The 20250-nt window shown below is 33.6% G+C and overlaps 2 protein-coding genes across 15 annotated transcripts; both read right to left on the bottom strand.

Annotated features, from left to right (window-relative positions):
• Positions 1 to 4946: 4946 nt before the first annotated feature.
• Positions 4947 to 8131, bottom strand: LOC147388275 (uncharacterized). 10 transcript variants are annotated; one of them, XR_015171476.1, is made up of 9 exons: positions 7961 to 8131; positions 7622 to 7778; positions 7189 to 7538; positions 6967 to 7102; positions 6330 to 6395; positions 5935 to 6108; positions 5704 to 5803; positions 5503 to 5602; positions 4947 to 5374 (listed from the first exon to the last, which is right to left on the bottom strand). XR_015171476.1 is itself a non-coding variant. In XM_086421622.1 (8 exons), exons 5-8 carry the CDS (start codon positions 6388 to 6390, stop codon positions 5566 to 5568), a joined length of 372 nt encoding a protein of 123 aa, XP_086277748.1. In that variant the 5' UTR covers positions 6391 to 6395; positions 6967 to 7102; positions 7189 to 7538; positions 7622 to 7778; positions 7961 to 8131; the 3' UTR covers positions 4947 to 5565. The 10 variants fall into 10 exon arrangements, 7 of the variants coding, with proteins under 7 accessions (XP_086277748.1, XP_086277754.1, XP_086277752.1 ...); XR_015171478.1 differs by having other exon boundaries at positions 4947 to 5602; positions 5704 to 5832; XR_015171477.1 differs by having other exon boundaries at positions 4947 to 5602; positions 5704 to 5832; positions 6342 to 6395.
• A 317-nt stretch (positions 8132 to 8448) lies between these two features.
• Positions 8449 to 13179, bottom strand: LOC147388274 (protein FAR1-RELATED SEQUENCE 5-like). 5 transcript variants are annotated; one of them, XM_086421198.1, is made up of 6 exons: positions 12839 to 13179; positions 9562 to 11881; positions 9390 to 9459; positions 9052 to 9197; positions 8841 to 8877; positions 8451 to 8740 (listed from the first exon to the last, which is right to left on the bottom strand). In XM_086421198.1, exon 2 carries the CDS (start codon positions 11869 to 11871, stop codon positions 9763 to 9765), a length of 2109 nt encoding a protein of 702 aa, XP_086277324.1. In that variant the 5' UTR covers positions 11872 to 11881; positions 12839 to 13179; the 3' UTR covers positions 8451 to 8740; positions 8841 to 8877; positions 9052 to 9197; positions 9390 to 9459; positions 9562 to 9762. The 5 variants fall into 5 exon arrangements, with proteins under 5 accessions (XP_086277319.1, XP_086277322.1, XP_086277321.1 ...); XM_086421195.1 differs by having other exon boundaries at positions 8450 to 8740; positions 8841 to 9197; XM_086421197.1 differs by having other exon boundaries at positions 8450 to 8877.
• Positions 13180 to 20250: the final 7071 nt, after the last annotated feature.

Here is a 20250-nt window from a genome sequence, read left to right as displayed (position 1 = left end):
TATTACCTTTGACATTGGTATACTTCAATAGATCAATAAAAATTATATAAATGCCCTTCAATTTCATCGACTAACCAAAAAAACCTATTAAAAGGGTTTTAATGCTAAATAAGATCCAAATAAACTAATGCCAGATGTTACCTACATTGCCTACGTGTATAAAAGGAAAATTGTCTACCTACTTTTTTTTGTCATTTTCTGAATGCCATGTCATCAAATTACTCATCATCTCTTTAAAAACTCATATTCAACCGGGTTATCACACTAACCTAGTAAGATTTCAAATCTTTCTAAGAGTCGTTGAGTTGACATGGATTATCACATTGGAAGTTTAAAACATTACAACCTTTTAGATTTCATGGAAAATCTCAAATTATTATTAAAAAAAAAAAAAAAAAAAAAAACTACTCTTTTGATCTTCATTGAAGGTATTAAAAATGGACAGCTAGTGAATTTACAAATTTTAAATTAAAATTTAATGACGAAAATTAAGGATTTATTTATTATTTTTTAAATTTTGTTCGAAGTTCTTAGAATTGTGTATCATTTTTTTGATTGCCAGATGTTAGGGGTGTGAATGGGTCGGCTTCGGTTCTATTCTTAAGGTAATTAGAATCATAATAATCATTATATTTTTATTATTATGATTTTCTTGGTTTCTGATTTTGATTCTAAAATAAGTGGAAAATGAAACCACATGGGTACCAATCGATTCCGATTCTCAAGAATCAGACGAAAAAAAATTTAATATATAATGCCCAAATTATCAATTTACTTATAAAGCTATGAGTTAATATTTTTTTTAGAAAAAATAAATTAAAATTCATCTTTTTTACAAGTAATAGTTTATTTGAAACATTGAAGAACTTTCGAGTAGTAATTTTAAAATGTAAGAAAAATCAAATCATGTATAATGTAAAAAGGAAATTACAAGATACCTCGGTCCTGGGTGTCAAAGGCGGAACTACAAAGAGACGAGTGGAGGCTATGGCCCCTTATAAATAAAAAAAAAATCTATACTTAACCCCTTTATTTTAATTATTATTTGAAGATAGTCCCTTTGTTTTTTAAAAGGGCAGAGCCACGTAGGTATAATCTATGATTTACTGATTTAGCACCCCTCAGTTTTGATCAATATTAGAGATACCCTCTTAATTTTGCCGGATATTAGAGAAACCCGTGAAATTTTCAAACGTAAGCATCTGAAAGTTGAAAACCACTTTCCTCACTAGCTTAGCAAGATTTCAAATCTTACTAAGGGTAGTTGAGCTCAAATGAGTGACAAATTGGCAATCCAACAACAAAGCCCTTTAGATTTCGTGGAAAAGCTCTTACTTATGGCTACTAAACTCCTAACCAACTCCTAAATTAAAAATTAAAATTCAAAGGTGAAAAATAACTTTTTTTTTCAGAATTTTTTTTTACTACGTAAATTTTTTTTCTCTACATCACTATGGTGTTGGATCATGTTTTTGGATGCCATAAGGGGAGCTCAGTTCAATGACCCTGAGCAAGATTCAAAATTTAGAAAGGCTAATCTTACTCTTGGAAGTGACTAGGGCCAATTGAAAAATATGGAGAAACCCTCCTTTTTTTTTACTTGGAAGTTGTGTATTTTTGTATTCAAAATTACGATATGGCCATCAACTTTTCTATGAATATTTGAGATACCTCCTTATTTTATTCAAACTATAGTGACAAAGTTATCCTATGGGGTTGGCCTAGTAACAAGTTGAGCTTAAATATGCTCCTCAAGAAGGGGTAAGTGAAGTGTTTCAAAACCCACAAAGTAATGAATTCTCTGGGGCCACCCTCTAGGATCCGCTTGATCCTCGAATCAACCAGTTGCACGTAGGGCTTTCTAATGGGGCATTGCGTGGGACTGTGAGATTAGTCTCACCTAAAGGATGGGGTGAGGATAATAAGCAAGGAAAAAAAAATAGTGATAAAGTCAGGGTTCAAAAATACTTTGGCCAGATAAAACTTTGGAAAAATTTGATAAATAAATAAAATTTTTAAGTATAAAAATATATAAAAAAAATATGTAATTTATATATTAAATGATAAAATTACACTTAAAAGATGCAAAATAATATTAATTTGTGATTTTTTATATGTAAAAGTTGTCGATTGAATCACGATTTAGTGGTATTTCGTTGAAAAATCAAAGATTTTAATAATTTTTGTGACTTTTTGAAAAAATCATGATTCAATAGACAACTCTTAAAATCGTGATCTAATCACGATTTTTCAAAAAATCACAGATTTTTATTACTATGTTTCAAACTGATGACATTCCTCTTGACATTGGTGTTTTCCTATAGTATAATGAAAAATGACTCCAATGCCTCATCACCAGCATCATACTCATCACTATTACAACCATCATCATTGTTATCATAACCGCCTTCATCATCATCCCATTATCTTCATAATATCTAAGAGATGGTTGGTTTTGAGAAGAAAAATCAAATGTTTCAAAGTATTTTTTTTTTCTTTAACTGATAAGTGAAGACTGAGGTTAAAGTGTACGTAAAGAAAGTGAAAATAGTGAGATATTATGAAAATTCACCAAAATCTGGAACGAACACATGTCACTTGAAGACAATAGTTTGAAAACATTGGATTGAAGGTGCAGCTGGATACGTAAGCATCTCGAATTTGAAAACCACTTTCCATACTAGCTTAGCAAGATTTTAAATCTTACTAAGGGTTGTTGAGGTCAAATGAGTTACCAAATTGGCAATCCAACAACAAAGCTCTTTAGATTTCATGGAAAAACTTTTGTTAAAAAAAAATTGGCTTGATCTAAGGTTTTGAAAACACTATAAAATATGAGGTTTTTTTAGGCGATTTTAAACAATCACCAATTTCATAGAAACCGCCTCAAATATATATAAGGGAGATTTAGTCAAACCACCCACTATAATGGCGTCGCTAATTACTTTTAATGGTCAAATGAGGGTGGTTTTAAAACCGCCTCTAAATAATATGATTTAAGGGTGATTTTAAAACCGCCTCTAAATAATGTGATTTAAGGTGGTTTTTATATTTTTAGAGGTTGTTTGAAAATCCCCTCTAATAAAAGTAATTTTAGGGCGATTTTAAAATCGCCTTTAAATAATTTGATTTGAGGGCAGTTTTTATATTTTTAGAGGCTGTTTGAAAATCCTCTTTAATGTTGTAAAAAATATCTATTAAAATTTTCGTTTCAAAATAAAATCTACAATTATATAAAGAAAAAGAACTGCTATTGGCACCCCAAATTTCACTTATCACACTTCAATTTCTTAAGAAATGCTATTGGCACCTCATATTTACTTATTATACTTCAATTAACTATCACACCATAATTAAAATAAAACACAGCATTCACATTCCAAAACATACAAGGTTTAGTTTTTACAGTGATAAACCAAGTACTAATTGAAACACTAGCATTTTAAACAAAGAAAATAAAATTAAGAAACAAAAAATCAACTACTCAAATATGGTCCTTCAATATTGTTGTACTCTCATACTTAATTATGAACACTATAATGTACTGCCTGCCATCAGTAAAAATTCACAGGAACATAATCAACATCTAAACAAATACTATAAAAACCATGTAAAATCAGATATGTGAGTACAAGGTTGCAATGCAAATTGATTCCTACTAGAATAGTAAGTTTCAACAGAGAAACATATACATAAATCAAATAAACAATTAAGGTAGACTCTTCTAGGTTGGAAATGACAATGGTTGTGGATATTGGATTTGGATGGATAAACTAAAATAGTGTAGATGTGGGTGTGGACCTTGCAAATTAATAACTACCACATCAAACAAAAATGAAAATAAAGGAAATTTCTTTTATTTTAATGTTGTCCGAAATCAACTGTAAGTGAATTTTTTTATTTGTACTGAATCAACATTGTAGTTTATAGTGATTTTTTTTTCTAATTATGTGAATTCTTTTTCAGTCAGAAAAAAATGGTTGCGATTTTTTCATATGGGATGAGGAGTTGAAGACTAATGCATCAACAAACGTAGAGGCGGGTGAAGAAATTACAAATGGAAAAAAAAAAAAAATCGAAGACCTATGTGAGAATATTGTAAATCTTTGTAATAATTTGAAAGAAAAATTAGATAAATTAGAAATTGAGGACTAGTGTAGACATTTGTAATATTTGAAATTTGTATATTGTGTATGGATCCATCTAAAGAATCTAATATCACCAAAATTTGTAATAATTTTCTTATGAGATCCCAAATCATGGTTAAATGAATCATGTTCCTTCATTCCATTTTATTGTTGTGTGTTGATTACATTCCATTACAAAGTGAGAGCAGGTACTACTAAGTAGAATTGTTATGAGATCCAGCTTGTTCTGTTGTATGATCTCTTGAACAGATAAGTAGAATTGTCGATCTATCGATGAATCCATGGAGATGGGTCTCCTAATCTATTTTTGGATAAGGATCTCTTGGAGAAGGATGTTGTAATCTATTTTTGTGCTACTCTTTGAATGGTGCATCTTTTTTTATTTATATTGCCTACAGCCTATTAAGACCCATAATTGAACTTAACTTGGATGATATTTTCCATGCTCAATTTTCAATCATCATCTAAGTTTTGCGAAACCATTCGCTTTCTGTTAACTAAGTACTGTAATATAATTACAATAAAGAAAGATAGGAGAAGGTTGTTTTCTTTCTTAACTATTCATTTTCCTTTGAATTTATAGAGATTACTGCAGTTACAAGAGGTTACGTAAGTTACAAAACCTTCTCATTATCCATGGCAGTTGCAAGACATTACAACAATTAGTTATTGTGTGATATTATTGATTTTTCTTGACATTAGCGATGGTTCACCTTGTGCCATCTTTAGATTTCTCTTCAACTTGAACTGAATCTCGAGCAAATACAAAAAGTGAACAAATTATAACCACATGAATAATTAATGAGAAACTAGGAAGTACAAAAATCCAAAACTTCCCAAAACTTAAGTTATAGAGAACAGTTCACAATGGCTACATAAGTAACCACTTTCCTTATTTTATGGATTCAAAACAATTATAGGAATGCAAAAAAAAAAAAAAAATGACCAATATAACCAACATAAGTGTTGCTAATGGCAGCAACATCTCTTATCCTATTTACATAACCAAGTTAACAGACCAGCCTTTCATAAGAGATACTATCTTCGAGTATGCAACTTCAAACCATCAATTTCAAAATCCTGGGCTGCTTTTCTCGAAAATCAAGATAGGATTGTCGTTCTTCGAAACAAGAAGATATGATTTTAAAGTTGGAGCGGAACTTTTCTTGCTCCTAGCTTGATGGCTCTAAGCTCATTATCATATTTCCAATCACTTTGAGAGTGAACTGCATCATCCAAAATGACACTCTTATTAGTACAATCTCCGAAGTCGCTCGTGTTCCTCTCCAATGGTTTGAAGTAAACTTGTTGGACCCAATACTTGCTTCCCTGTATAAAACAGGTTCAAACTCACCATCCCATCTTTTCCTGTCAACAAAATCTTGCTTGCTTCTCTTCCAGTCATGAACACTGTATATCACCCCAAAACACTACTTTTGAACACCTTACCATACCTGATAAAATATAGCACAAGCAAAGGATCAAAACCAAGGCATGAAGTCTAGAAAAAAAAATACATAAAAGTCTGCAATTTTATGGTTTAGTCTTTAATAACCTTTGTTGCCTCTTGTTCATGAAGCTGTAAATACCAGATGGACTTGAAAAATCTGACAGGAACGATAAGCTCTCCCCGATTATCGGCCAGCCCATGCTACCTGGGATCATTTCCATTTATGATTATGATCTGCAGCCACTTTTCCAATCAAATTGCCAACAAAAACCATAGCAAATATTTTGTTTAATTTTGAAATCTAACCAATATCTACTGATAACTAGTTCTACTTACCCTGCTCCATAGTTGTAGATTTCATGAGACATCTTGAAGAAGAGCTCAGGTTGAAGACCTCTAAGGTGTTGGAACTCACAGTTGTTGTAAGCTGACGACCCCCCGCAATCGCCTGATTCGACTTCGGCGGTCGAAGCAGCAAAATTACAGAAACCATCTTCCCAAACCAATATCCTTCACATATGTAACATGAAAGTATCACTCAAGTGCATTGTAGGTATATCATAGAGAGAGTGCAAACACCATGATTAAGGTCCAAAAATTTATCACCAAAACATTCAATATTTCAGAATATTTTGAATTGTTAGGATTCTTGAAGATTTTCTCCTAACCAAAATATTTCATCAAAACTATATTTTAAACTTTGATCAATAAAGCTTAAAAATTATGTATACTTGAACCAATACCAGTTCCTCCTGTTTCCTCTTGATGTGTCATAAGCTCCTCCTTGAACATCCGATCTGTTAAAAGGAAATAAAATATTAGAAAACAAAGAAAATAATACAACTCATACATGTATATATGCATGAAATAGATTTGTAAAAACTAGTTTTGATCATTTTTCATGCACTGACCTCTAGCCATTGAATTTTAAATGTTCTGTTGTTGCTTTTTTCAGATTTTTTTTTCTTCCAACTTATGTTTTCCCAATTGTTGTGATTTGTCTCACCAATACACATTTATTATTGCCGAAATTCCGAGATGTCTCGAATGAGACAAACTGAAACAGAATGAAATTCTAAACCATAGCTAATAATGAATATAAATTGTGCAAATGTAACCTGTCAATGATAGTCGAGGGAGAACTTTATCATAAGATAGGGGTTCCAAACAGAGATAAGTCTTGCTACTTAATAATGAATATAGATCTTGATTAACCACTTCAGCAATCAAAATTTACAATAGTGAAGAAATCAAGATCATTTTAATAAAGGGTTTGACCTTAATTGAACACAGAGTTCCCGACTTAAAATTCCTTTAAAACATTCTCATTAAAGGAAAGAATTATAACTAAGTGAAGGGCTAGCATACCTTCGATAAAAGGCCGCTCTTCCCTAACCTGTAATTACTATCTGCGTGACTCTTCGCAACTACACATTCATCAGCCCAAAATATATACCACTTGGCCCAATCCAGAGTCTTGTTATAGGGAGCTTCACATAGTTTTCTGTTTCAAACCAAATTTTTTATCCTCCAAAACCAAGAATATAATAAAACAGATAAAAATGGGGAAAGATAATTTAAAAAAGATACCCCATCAAGTTAATGAGAGAACTACCAGATAAAGCAATGGCAAAGAATCCCCTTGCCTTCAACGATACCTCCAATAATTCGGCAATGATACCGTAAAAGGAGGAGGGATTGCTGAACCTGTAGAAGACTCTTCCCAGGGTCATTTGCCAGCATTTGGTGTATAACAGCCAGAGAGCCAATATCATCTACAGAAGACCACCGATCATAAAGTTCCATCCAACAGTCTGCCTGACTCTATTGCTGAGCGTGTTTCCGAAGGAGCTCAACCAATAGTTCCCCTTGCACCTTCCCATGGAACATCAACCAATGTTGGGCATCCTTGTACTCCTTTCTTTCGAGCATCACACAACCTAAATGGACAAAAGAGGTTGATGCTAAACCACTCATTCCTTAGAAGAATAAACCCTGAAAAGAAAAAAGAAGTTCAACATACTAGTACTGTGTTGATTTGATTACTACTGTATGTGCTGGTAAGTTGATTCCATGTGCAAGAGTATTAGTAGTGCATAGAATTTGAACATCTCCCCTAAGGAAAAGACCTTCAATGAGGTTTCGATCCTTCATACAAAGCCCACCATTGTGATAACCAACTGCAAATAACACAAGCTTATCATTGAAGACATAACTTGAAATAAAGTACAACAATACTCATTTCCTAGGGCAAGAGTTATCAGTATCTACTAAAGGGTTAAGAGACACCCCTAATCAAACAGGGAAAACAAGAGGCATGGATGATAGGAGGAAGGAAACTCAGTAATCATTTAGTATGTACCAGCTAAAAGAACACATGATTGCATTTGTTTATCGCTGAATGACAGTGAAGCTTCCTTTAGCCTTTCCTGTTGTTCCTTGCATTTTATGAATGGATTCGAATGGTCAAAGGTCATTGCTGTCCGAGATAGCTGTTAGGCTGCTTCTTGTGCTCCTTTTCTGGTGGAACAGAAAACCAGGCAGATTTTTCCTCTTGAGTGTGCATAAGAATATCTGCAACCAATTTTTTGCACATAATTCAATGGAAGTGAAAAAGATGAGAAGATGCAAAAAAAAGAGAATCAACATAACTGTCTCTTAAACCTGCTTACCAAAACATAGTTTTTGGAGGCGTTGGATAATAAAAACAAGATATTAAATAGTCAGACGAAAGTGACAAAGGTATAAGAGGACATTTCCAGAATTCCAATTTTCAACTACAATTACCAAAGATATCAACAGGTTTTAAGCAATTACCCTTTCAAAAAAGTCATTTTTTGCGGAGCATAGCCTGCAGAGAAGGAAATTGTGAGAACAAATGAAACGAGGAGGATTGAGACTTAAGATATTATCCATTCACTAGATATTGCTTGAATCCTCATGAAACAAAGAATTAAATAAAATGAAGTCTTGATGCTACAATTTATATCTTAGTTAGAAAGTTCCTTTTCTAATTTTATGAGGACAAATGGAGGAACTCCACTTTAAATGAAACCATAATCTAGAAGGGAAACACGAAAATGATTGATGTCTACCAAATACTCGGGTGGTCAATTTTACAGGTCTCATTTCTTCTCCAAATCTGCACAACAAACATTAGAAGGCGAAACAAAATTAACTTGCTGCTGCATTTACATTGAAGAAAACAAGAGCTTGTTTATATCAGTCATATAAAGAGGAACCTTTTAATTCCTTGGACCGGAACCAGAAGCCATTCCGCTGCAGAAGTAATGTGCAGTCAGAGGGAATAATAAAAATCCGTTCTTAACTTGTGATAATTGCATATCATCACTTGAATTTTTGACTTCAGTTAAAAATTTGAATTTTCTTCCATTAAAGCAACTTAGTGATGATAGATAATAGCAGACTGATGATGTTGATTGCAAAATTTACCAAGGTCCTCAATATTCGGGATGGTAGCAGAAACAGCAAGGAAGCGAACACGAGCCAGAGGACTTGAATTCATTTCAGGATTGCGTGCAAGCATTTTTATTCTACTAACTATTGCCTCCAAGGAAGCTCCTCGTGAATGACACAACCTGTTAAGACAAAACAGGTTTCAGTGAGAACATAAATGGAACTACAAAAACAACTTTCTTCAAAGTTAAAATTAATGCCAAACCATTAAATTGGACAACTTGACAAATAGACAAATAAAGCTATTTTTATTTATTTATAGGTAAACAAGAGTGTATAACTTGACCAATAGAACGAACTAAAACAAAACATACCCTCATTCCAAAGGAAAGACTTCGTGATCGCTCTCCATATCTTTTCCCAATTCTTGTATATCATTAATTTCTGAGGAAAAATTCATAAATAAATAAATAAGACATAAGTTATAATTTATCTAATTAAATGCATTAAATGAAGTCATTAGATTATAAAAATAATTATAATTACCTTGAGTACAATCTTTTTTCTTTCTATTTGGATTCATAAGACATATTCGCTTATCGTGTCCAAGTTTATGACAGAATGCACATTTTCTTTTCTTCTTTTGTTGGCTCAACTCAATACTGCTTTTCAACCTATTCGTAATATCAACCTTTTCTTTTCCCTTCTCATCATTCTTTCTACCCTTTGTTTGCGTGATATTCGGGCCTAAAAGTAACTGAGATAGGTTACATTTTCCTTTTTCATGTGCCTTTCATTTGGTTGAGCAACAGTTTCTGTCATTTCTTCCATTTGAATTGCATAAATTTGTTTCGACAAATCATTTATGGCATTTGTGAAAAATGTGTATGCTTTCATTGAAGATGATGCATAACTGGCCAATGTATTAACTTGTTTACACATATTGCCATATCTCAATGCTTCAGACGGCTCATTCCCATCGATTGTTACTTGTACATCCATCACCCTAAATTTATTAGCCCCTTGTCTCCATCTCTCAATAATAAAGTGTGATGGTATAACATCAATGTCAAGGTGTGTAAACACCTTTAAAAAATGTCGACAAATAATTCCAAAAAACTCAAATTTTTTACACCCGCATGTACCCTCGTAGGTATTTACATTTATTTTCAAAATAAAGTCATCAGGCTCGCCAAACTTAGTTTTCACTAAAAATGTCTGAATTCCTTCTTCCATCTCCCTTCTTTCAACTTTATATCGGAAAACTTGGACCCATTCTTCCTTTAATTTTTCAAATATATTTCTCGTATAAATTTTTGCTGCATGTTTCAAAAGCAAGTCGTTGTCATTGACACATCGAAACTTGTACTCTGTCTCATAATCTTCATCACTTTCTTTTTTCAAAATATTCTTCAATGCTTCCTCATACTTCACAACAAATTCTCGGAGATTTGTTGTCGAATTAACAAATCCATCAAAGAATGCATTGATGCTTTTGCTACGTCCAGTGGTATTCATACCAGCAAAAAAAGTTGTTCGATTATACGTAGGCACCCAAGATTCCCGTATTTCAAACAGGTGTTGCAACCATTCATTATCTTCTAATCCATTTTCCTGAATCACGTTCTGCCATTGTTTTTCGAACTCTTCCCCGGTGTATGTCGACCAAATACATTTTTTAATCTTACTTCTGAAAATAGAATTTTCAAAGTATTTATGGGACAACTTCTCAGCAAACTTTTTCCGAATGTGCCAAATGCATAGACGATGACGACTGTTGGGAAAAACTTTGGCAATTGCATTCCTCATTGCCAAATCATGGTTTGTAATTATTGAAATTGGATGTTTTCCCCTCATAGCTTTAAGCAACATCTCGAACAACCATACAAAAGTAGTCTCTGTCTCATCTCCTATAAGAGCGCATCCAAATTGAATAGGTTGAAAATGATGATTGACTCCAGTAAACGGGACAAAGGGCATCTTGTTCTTATTTGTCCTATAAGTCGTGTCAAATGTCACCACATCACCAAAATATTCATATGACAATCTTGACCTCGCATCCACCCAAAAAAAATTAATTGCTCTCCCATCTTCATCACATTGTATCCCATAGAAAAATTGTGGATTTTCATTTTGTTTTTCAATAAAGTACTCAAGTACACATTGTGCATCGCCTTTTTCCAAATCCTGTCGCCTAACATTTCGAAGGTGATTGTAACAGTCTCTACCATCAAAACCGATCATATCCCCACGAAGAATTGATGGAATTTTATTAATTTGAAGGTTCTGATTACGGATTGTTTCTGTTAGATCCTTAGCTACGCTCGGCATATTTCGATTCGGCTTCATTTTCATTCTCCTCGATGGCATAACAACCTTGTGATTATGATCATCGTTGAAAAGCGACACTTTCCATTGTACTGCATATTGGTCGAATACAATACGCATGTATGCTTCACATCCACATTTAAAAGTGGAACAACTTCTTGCAACTCTCTTCTTCCCCTTTTCATTCTCATCTGTCATCGCATCTTCTTTTATCCTCGATGTATGTTTGCCTTCATGTATGCAAACATATGTTATCCCAGTCACCGCATTTGAACCTCGTATTGTCCTTGAACTACTTCGTACACGAATGCAAAATCCTTCCTGACGTCCATATTCTTCATAGTATTTTTTTGCTCCCTCGGTTGAATCAAAAATCATCCCAACATATGGTGCATTTATCTTTCGAACATCTTTGTTAGGACTAAGGCAATCAACACGTTCCCCACAATCTATTTCCATAATCGAAGATGATCCCACATTTTCATTCATAGGTACAATCTCACACTTGTCAACGTCAATCGTATCCATGAAGAATTATCTAAAACAAATCAAGAAATTAACAATTAACAAATTAATTATTTTCGATGAATCGTCATAAAAATCCACGAATTTATTTCTTTTCTAGATAAAAATAATAAAGTCCTAGTTCAGGAGTTGAGGTTAACTTAAAGATATTGAAAATTCTATTTATTAAACATCTAAATAATAATGCAAAAGGAGTTGGCAACTCATATTTCTTACATTCAAATCAATGATACTTGAAGTTATCTGAAAGAATAAATGGTGCAAAGCTATTTCTAGGCCAAGGTTTAACCAACAGAACTCATTATGAAATATTTGTAAGCAAAGCAAGAATTTCTTCAACATTTATAAAATACAACTATGTACTAGTGAAAGAACAAGAAAGCAGCAGCTGAAGCAAATTGGAAACACAGTAGAAACTAAAAAACTATATATATATATATATAGAGAGAGAGAGAGAGAACGAAATTTATAATAAAAACACATACGAATTGCCATTCGAACGAAATTTTCAGATTAAACAAATTAAATTTAAGTGCAAAAAAAATTAAAAAATAAGGGTTTGTGATTTGTTACCTTAGGTTTCTTTGCAACAAGTTAGAGAGAGGGAGAGGGAGAGGGAGAGGGAGGTTTGAAATTTCGGGCTGGGTTCTGTCGAGCTAGGGTTCTGTCGAGGTAAATACAATGGGATTTATAGAAGAAATGTTAAATGGTAATTAAAATCAATTTCAATTTATGAATCCTACATTAGTTCAAGATTTTGTATTTAGTATCAAATGAACTTCTGAAGATTATTTCTCATCGATACTCCTAAATCAACATCAAATTCCTCTACAAACTACCTAATTGTGGAATAAAAATAAAAATAAATTAAAAATCCTTTTTTCCTCTATCAAAGACTGATAATAAAAAAAATTTATTAAACAAATAAAAGCGCAAAAAAATTAAAAAATAAGGGTTTGTGATTTTTTACCTTAGGGTTTCTTTGCAACGAGTTAGAGAGAGGGAGAGGGAGGTTTGAAATTTCGGGCTGGGGTTCTGTCGAGCTCTTCGTTTCTGTGAGTCGCCGTCTGTTCTAGAGAGAGAGAGAGAGAGGGAATAATAGTTGTCGAGAGAGAGAGGTCGAGAGATAAGGAAGAAGCGCTGTAGAGAGAGAGAGAGTTTCTGATTTCAGATCGTCTTCGTTTCCAGCAGATCGAAGTGAGAAGGAAGAAATCGATGTGTTAGCAAGTCGATGTTTCCAAGAAGATGAGCAGAGAGTTCAGACTTCAGCGCGAAGAAGACGAAGTTTCGATTTTTTCGTTTTGTTTTTATTTTTTTTTGTTAACGGGGAGGTAGTTGTAAATTTAAAAACTTCATTGTTTTTAAAGTAACAAATGATCTAGACCGTAGATCCAGTGCTCATCGAACAACATATCTGATTTATAGAGATATCAGTTGTTATATTTGTCTTCCGAACCCCACCCATATCTATATATATATATATATATATATATTATATATATATATATATATATAATTCAAATATAATTATAATTTTTTTATTATAAAATTTGGTAGATTAGAAGATGTTTAGTTATAACTTATATTTATTTGTATAATAAATGGAGAGGAGTGGGAGGGGCTCAACTTACTAATATTAATAATTTTAGGAATAATCTTTAAATTCTAGTTCTAATTAAGAGCATCTTCAAGTGCAAAAAAGGTTAGATATTTATGAATGTTTCCTTTAAGTTTGTTTAGGATACTTTGTTTATGTCCATTGTGATGAAGCATTTTTATTGTTTTACCATGACATACAATATTTTGTGAATATTTTAATAGATTTTATAACATTCTAATTGATTGACAGTTAGGGCCTGTGTGGATTGACTTTTCTAAGTACTTCTGACTTTTGCGGGGAGTTAGAAGTACTTTAAAGGTGTTTGGATAATTACTCCTAGAAAGAATTACTTTACTGTGGAGTCATTTTAGTGCTTTTTCACGGAGTACCGATGGTGCTACTTCTCTAAACTACTCTTGCGCGGAGCCACAAAATATTGTCAAAATGACGAGATTAGGACAAGTATGCTCCTCATAAATTTCAAAAATTACAAATCTACCTTCAAAAAAGCAATTGAAATAATATTATATTATTATCCATTGATATGGTGGTAGCCTTTTGGTGTAACATTTGGGACAAGTATACCCCTCATAAATTTTGAAAATTACAAGCATACCCTTAAAAATGCAATTGCAGTAATACTATATTACTATCCATTGATGTGGTGGTAGCTTTTTGGTATAGCATTTGGGACAAGTATGTCCATCATAAATTTTGAAAATTACAAGCATACCCTCAAAAATGCAATTAAATAATATTTTATTATTATCCATTGATGTTGTGGTAGTCTTTTAGTGTAGCATTTGAATTTGAATTTCTAACTCCTCAAATTGCTTATTCAATGATTTATCCATGAGCATTCCAACTATGGTTGAAATTTTCTTATTGGAAAATTGATGTGAACAATTACACACAAATTTACTATCCATTGATGTGGTGAAAGCTTCTTCATATTTTTAGTGGTTGTATATATTTGCTCACAATATTTTCTATTTATTTATAATTGTTGGGTGTTTATATTAGTTTTTATGGATAAAAACAATAACTTTTATTTCTTTTGAAGAATAATTTGTTGAGTTATAATGTTAATAATAGTAACTGATACTTATAAGGGCATTTTGATCATTTAAACAGAATTCAAAATAGTTTTCAAACACAAAACTCTATCAAAAGTACTTCTAACAGTACTTTTCAGAACCTGCATCCTAACACACAACAGTTATCCACTTACTCCAGACAGTACTTAAAAAAGTACTTATGAAAATACTTATGTTCTAAGTACTTCTGGCTCCTGTATCCACACGGGCCCTTAGCTTTTTAATTGTTCTCTTCATGGTGTCATTGCTGAAATTTGTATGGAATAGGTTCCTCTAGGAGTTAGGCTGATTATTTCTTCATTGAACGGTATAGTGTCTTTGATGTGTTATCCTTGTTTGGTTGTTTGTTTTTTTTTTATAAAAACATTTCCACTTTAATTTGGTTTATTTGGTTTTGCTTACCTGCTTTGCCTAGGTAGGTTGCTTGACTTAATCTTGAAATAGAGTCCCCTTTAATGAGTTTGTCAAATGGAATGAATAAACTAATGCCAATGTAACAACAAAGTGATGGCAGACACAACGATCCGTTTTATAAAGAACAAATTTTCTTCAATGACTTCATATATTACTGTATAAATTTATACTGGTTAATTTAGTAAAAGAAAAAGGTTCTTTAAATGGCTAACGGTTTTAGATCTTAATCACATGGCTTCTCAAAACATTAGTATTAATTCCTGAAGACATCAATGCTTCAATACTCTTGTCCAGTCTTCCTTAGAAGGTAGGTTGTCAATTATTCCTTAACTTGAAATATCAATTTGGAGAGGGCAACAATAATTCATGTAGTTTGGATTACCTGTTTGTTTAAACTTTAAACTTGACTTTGTTGAAGTTTTCTAATTTGTCTTGTTAGGTTTTTGGCGAGAGTTAAAACATGACAAGGCTTTTTCTTTTCAATTGAGGTTCAGCCTTATATACATATATATATATATATATAAGGAGAGAGAATAATTTGGAATTCCTAAAAATGTTGTAGATGGGAAGGTTGATAGGTTTAACATGCAACATTAAAGAAAGTTGAGTTAGAATGCAAGTTTACAAACAAGTTAGACAAGTAGACAAGTTATGCAACAAGGTGGGGGTGAGGCCATACAATAAAAACTACCCCAAAGGTTAAATATTTGACACCACAAGCCTAAAATAAGATTAAAACCTTACTTGAACTATTTAGTAAAGAGAACCTCAAATTCAACTTCATTTTAGTACTATCCTATCTCACTCAATGACCATTTTACGGTATTAATCTTGAGACCATACTTGCACTTTAGATTTTACAATGAGGACATAGTGTGCAAGCAATAAAATTGTGTGGAAGAAATATTTTTTTGTGTATCGCTCTTCTAACTTCCTCTCATTGGGTCAGAGGAAAAGGTCTGAACATCTCCTATAAGACTAGAAGGTGCCTTCATGTCATAAGCTTGGGGTTTGCAAGGATAATCACATGCTTGTAAGCGATATATGGTCAAATCTCAGCATTTTTATCCTTAACATGGTTCATTTGGAATCTTTTATGTCATACTCAAGCCTTTGCCTTTTATGACAAGGGATGGTGTTCTAGAGCTAAACTCCAAAAGTCTTGGGAGTGATGGGTTTCCATTACAACTAGAAACTAAGTTGACAAGTTTAAGGGGCCACTCTGTTTTGCTTCATTATCCCTTCCACTATAGGCCATGTGTTAGATGGATAGTCTGGATCGGTCAAGGCCATCCCTTCTATGCCAAGCAGGAAATGCCAGGTACATTGAACACTTTCGAAGTGTAGCTTCGAAAAAAAGGAAAGGAAATATTCGTAGAGACATGAACAATATCTTCATTCGACTTATATTTGGAAAATGTGATACTTGGTAAGAAACATGACCCCTTCAACTATAATATGTTGCAAGCCCTTTTAAATTTCTCTCTAAATTGAATAATTGCCTTGGTCTTCTTATTCATGCAGCACAAAACATACATGATAAATTTATTGTCAAAAGCCAATTTCTTTTGGGTTAATTAAAAAATATCCATTATTTGGGACCAGAATCCACCATTTGTTCGGAGTGATTAGAAAGGGATTTTGGTGAACATGATGTTTGTGAAGTACCCTCTGCTATCATGAGATGTAATGAGGCAAAACACTAGAACTACTATGAATAAACATAAAAAATAGTAAAATATAAAAATTTAAAATTTATGTAGTTATTTTAATAAATTATATGATAATCCAAGTGCGACACGTGCATTTTACTAGTATTTCACAAAAGAAAATTAAAAGTCTAAGTTTGTAATTACAGACTAATTATGATTATATCACTAAAATGAACTGTGCAAAACATCTCTCGCCCTACTAAAGAAAGGAAGTACATTCAATTGGATGAAGGAGTGGGACAAGGCATTTAAAGACCTAAAGGGTTACCTTGGGCAACCTCCCTGCCTAAGTACACCCTCCGATGGGGAGGTCTTGAGGAGTTACCTTGTTGCAATACCGACCTCTATAAGTTCAATGTTGTTTAGAGTAGAGAGGAACAATGAGCTATCGGTTTACTCATTGGAAGAATCTGATGGTAGGTACAACAAAACAGAGAATGTGGGGGACTCGCCCTTATAAACTCAGCTTACAATCTCAGGCCATACTTCCAGGCGCATTGTATCTGAGTATCCCCTCAGGGAAATTTTCAATAGGACTAAAAGGTCTCAAAGAATTGCTAAGTGGATCATCATGCTTAGGAAATTCAACTTAGAGTAGTATGGAAGGGGTAGGTAGTGCTCGACTTCTCTATAGATGACCCACATTGGGAAAAACGAAGTAGATTCAGAACTGCCGAGAGATGACAACAGGCATGCAGATTGACTAGTCTACTTCACTTCATTGCTCAAGGAATCAGAAACTCGAGTGATCCTAGTTGAATACCAGCCAAAACCTATCATCAACAAAGATATGAGGGAGGAGTGTGCGCAAGTGAGCCATTCTTCATGTTGGAGACGAGTATATTAGCTATTTGCATGATGGAATTCTTCCTGAGGATATAAGGACAGCTCGAAGGTTGCAGTACAAGGTTCCAAGGTACATTCTATTGATCGGGGAACTATACCTTATGTCATACGAGGACCCTTCTCAAGTTCTTAAGGCCCGAGGAAGCACAAATAGTTATGGGGGAGATACACGAGAGTATATGCGGTAACCTCGGGAGGTCGGTCCTTGCTCCACAAGGTAATTGCTCAGGGGTATTTATTGCCCCACATGCAAGAAGATACGAAGAAGTATGTTTAGAGGTACGACAAGTTCCTGAGGCATGCTAAGATGATCCACCAGCCAATTGAGAATTTCCACCCTATGTTGAGTCCCTGGCCATTCGCAATTTGTGTTATGGACCTTGTAGGTGCACTTCCCTGAGCTCCAGGAGGTTGGAGAAATGGATCGAGGCAGTCCCAATCAGAATAAGAGAGCAAGAGGTGGTCAAGTTTCTATGGGAGAACATCATTGCTCTATTCGATACTGTACCCCTTCTATTAAATAATGGAACCCAATTCAAGGCGAAGAAGGTTTTAGCCTAATGTAGGGAATATAAGATCAGACAATTGTCCTCTATAGCGAGGTATCCGTTAGGAAACAAATAGGCTGATCATTGATAACATCAAAAACAGGTTGGAGGATCATATGGGAAAGTGGGCTGAGGAACTGCACAATGTACTTTGGGTGTACTAGATAACACCTAGACAAGTAATGGGGTTCAATTCCTTCTCTCTAGTATGAGAAAGCAAGGCAGACATCCCAATCAGAAAATTTTGTGGTCCACACATGTAACATTTCTAAATTATTTAGATTATTGAAGTAGTAATTCCAATCTAACTGGTACCCTAAAACAAGATAATATGAGAACAACAAGTTTCTATTGATGAAATTTGGGATATAATCATGGATTGCGGTTGACAATTCGAAAAACCAGTTGGATCAAAGATTTAATAATGATGTACGATATAGAGTTATGATTGTTTAAATTTTGTTCTTACTGAATCAATTATCATATATTCCAAGAGTCAATTATTTGTGAATTTATATGTTGATGAAACCTCTTAAATGTATAAAGAAATTTACAGATGGCTAAAACAATAATACTCTTTATTTAATATTGTTAAGCCTATGTGTCTAAGAGGGACATATAACCGTCCCTAAAAGACTTGAAACATATGTAATGAATTGAAGTTTACCCCTTCTTTATACCCTAGGACCCATAAAATCAGTAGTTAGGAAATCCACGAGGGCATTGTAGATCAAGATACCAGCCGATGCTGACTCGAACATGCCTTGATTGATAAATATCATTGGGCCATTCGTATTATAAACTCTGGTTAGTCCTATTCCAACTGGAGTTGTAAGCATAAAGAAGGGAATCGTACTAATAATTTCTCGATGGTATAAATTCTTCTACAATACTCATAAAGAAGATAAATCTACGTGAATGATACATGAATATTAATCTGATACCGCTATCCTTAATTTTAGTCTCTTACATATAAAAGGGGAGAGAGAAAATGAGGCTTTGCATACCTCATAATGTGGATTATATGATGAATAAGAACAGAGTAAAAGTAAGCTTCTTTGTGTTAAACAGAATTGTCCATCAGTTTGAAGGTAACCTCAATGTGAAAGTGAAAGACCTTATTGGGGTGAATAACTTGAGGACATTGGAACCTTATGATGAATGCATGGCCACGATGATGGATCTCCTTCAAAAGCAACCAGTTCCAAAAGGAATAATGGAAGATAGATTGATATGCGCAAAAAATGTTAATGGCCAATTGACGCGTTAAAGGGAGAATGCTCAAAAAAGGATTGGAAAAACATAATTTGGAATGTGAAATGCATTCCTCAGTTCTCCTTTATAGCTTGGCTGGCATTACAGAAAAAGTTGTCCACTATTGAAAATCTTCAAAAACATTGTCTCATGTTGATATCCAAAACTAGCTTTCTTCTCAAAGCAACGGACTTGATGACCCTAAGTTCTTTGGTTGTTCGTATACAAGTTGGATTTGGAAGAGTTTTCTTCCAAGATTCGGGATCGCTCTCACAGGAATAGGGATGGTGGTAGAACAAATTCTTATGATAAAAGGTGTTTGATACCTAGACAAGACTATTCTTGATATGTTAGGCTTATCATTTACTGCTGTTATCTACTTTTGATACCTAAACAGATTTGGTGGGGTTTCAGTTAAGGAGGGCCATCTAGGGTTGAGCACCAGAATTCTGCAAATTTGGAAATATGCATATAATGTAATGCAGCCAAAGGTGAAAATTTTCTTTTGGAAATGCCCAGAAGAGGGGTTTACAAAAATTGACACTTATGGTCCCTGTTCTTCAATTGACAATGGATAGGGGTTTTATTGGAAGAAATCCAAATGGTAAGCTTATATTTGCAGGTTGACATATTCGTTCAAATTTTAGTATATAGAAGCTAATAGGGGTGCTAATTCTTAGTCGTCTTGGGTCCTATGATTGAACTTTTTAGGTAGCTAAGGATGCGAATGACATGCCTCAAGATCTAGCAAAAATTGTAGAAGAGGACTTATGTTGCCACTACACTTGTTGTAATTGAGCTTATTGTGAGGAAGTGTCCTTTCAACCCTGACTTATCAATAAAAAAAACATTTGGGGATTACATTTTATCGTCATCTTCAGCGTTGCGATTCTACCTTCATAATTTAAGAA

Source organism: Akebia trifoliata, chromosome 13 (assembly GCF_017979445.1).
Source record: "Akebia trifoliata isolate Shusen 1 chromosome 13, ASM1797944v1, whole genome shotgun sequence".
Taxonomy (NCBI): domain Eukaryota; kingdom Viridiplantae; phylum Streptophyta; class Magnoliopsida; order Ranunculales; family Lardizabalaceae; genus Akebia; species Akebia trifoliata.
Note: the sequence above shows the minus strand (reverse complement) of the source record. Positions and strands in the feature narration are given on the sequence as shown.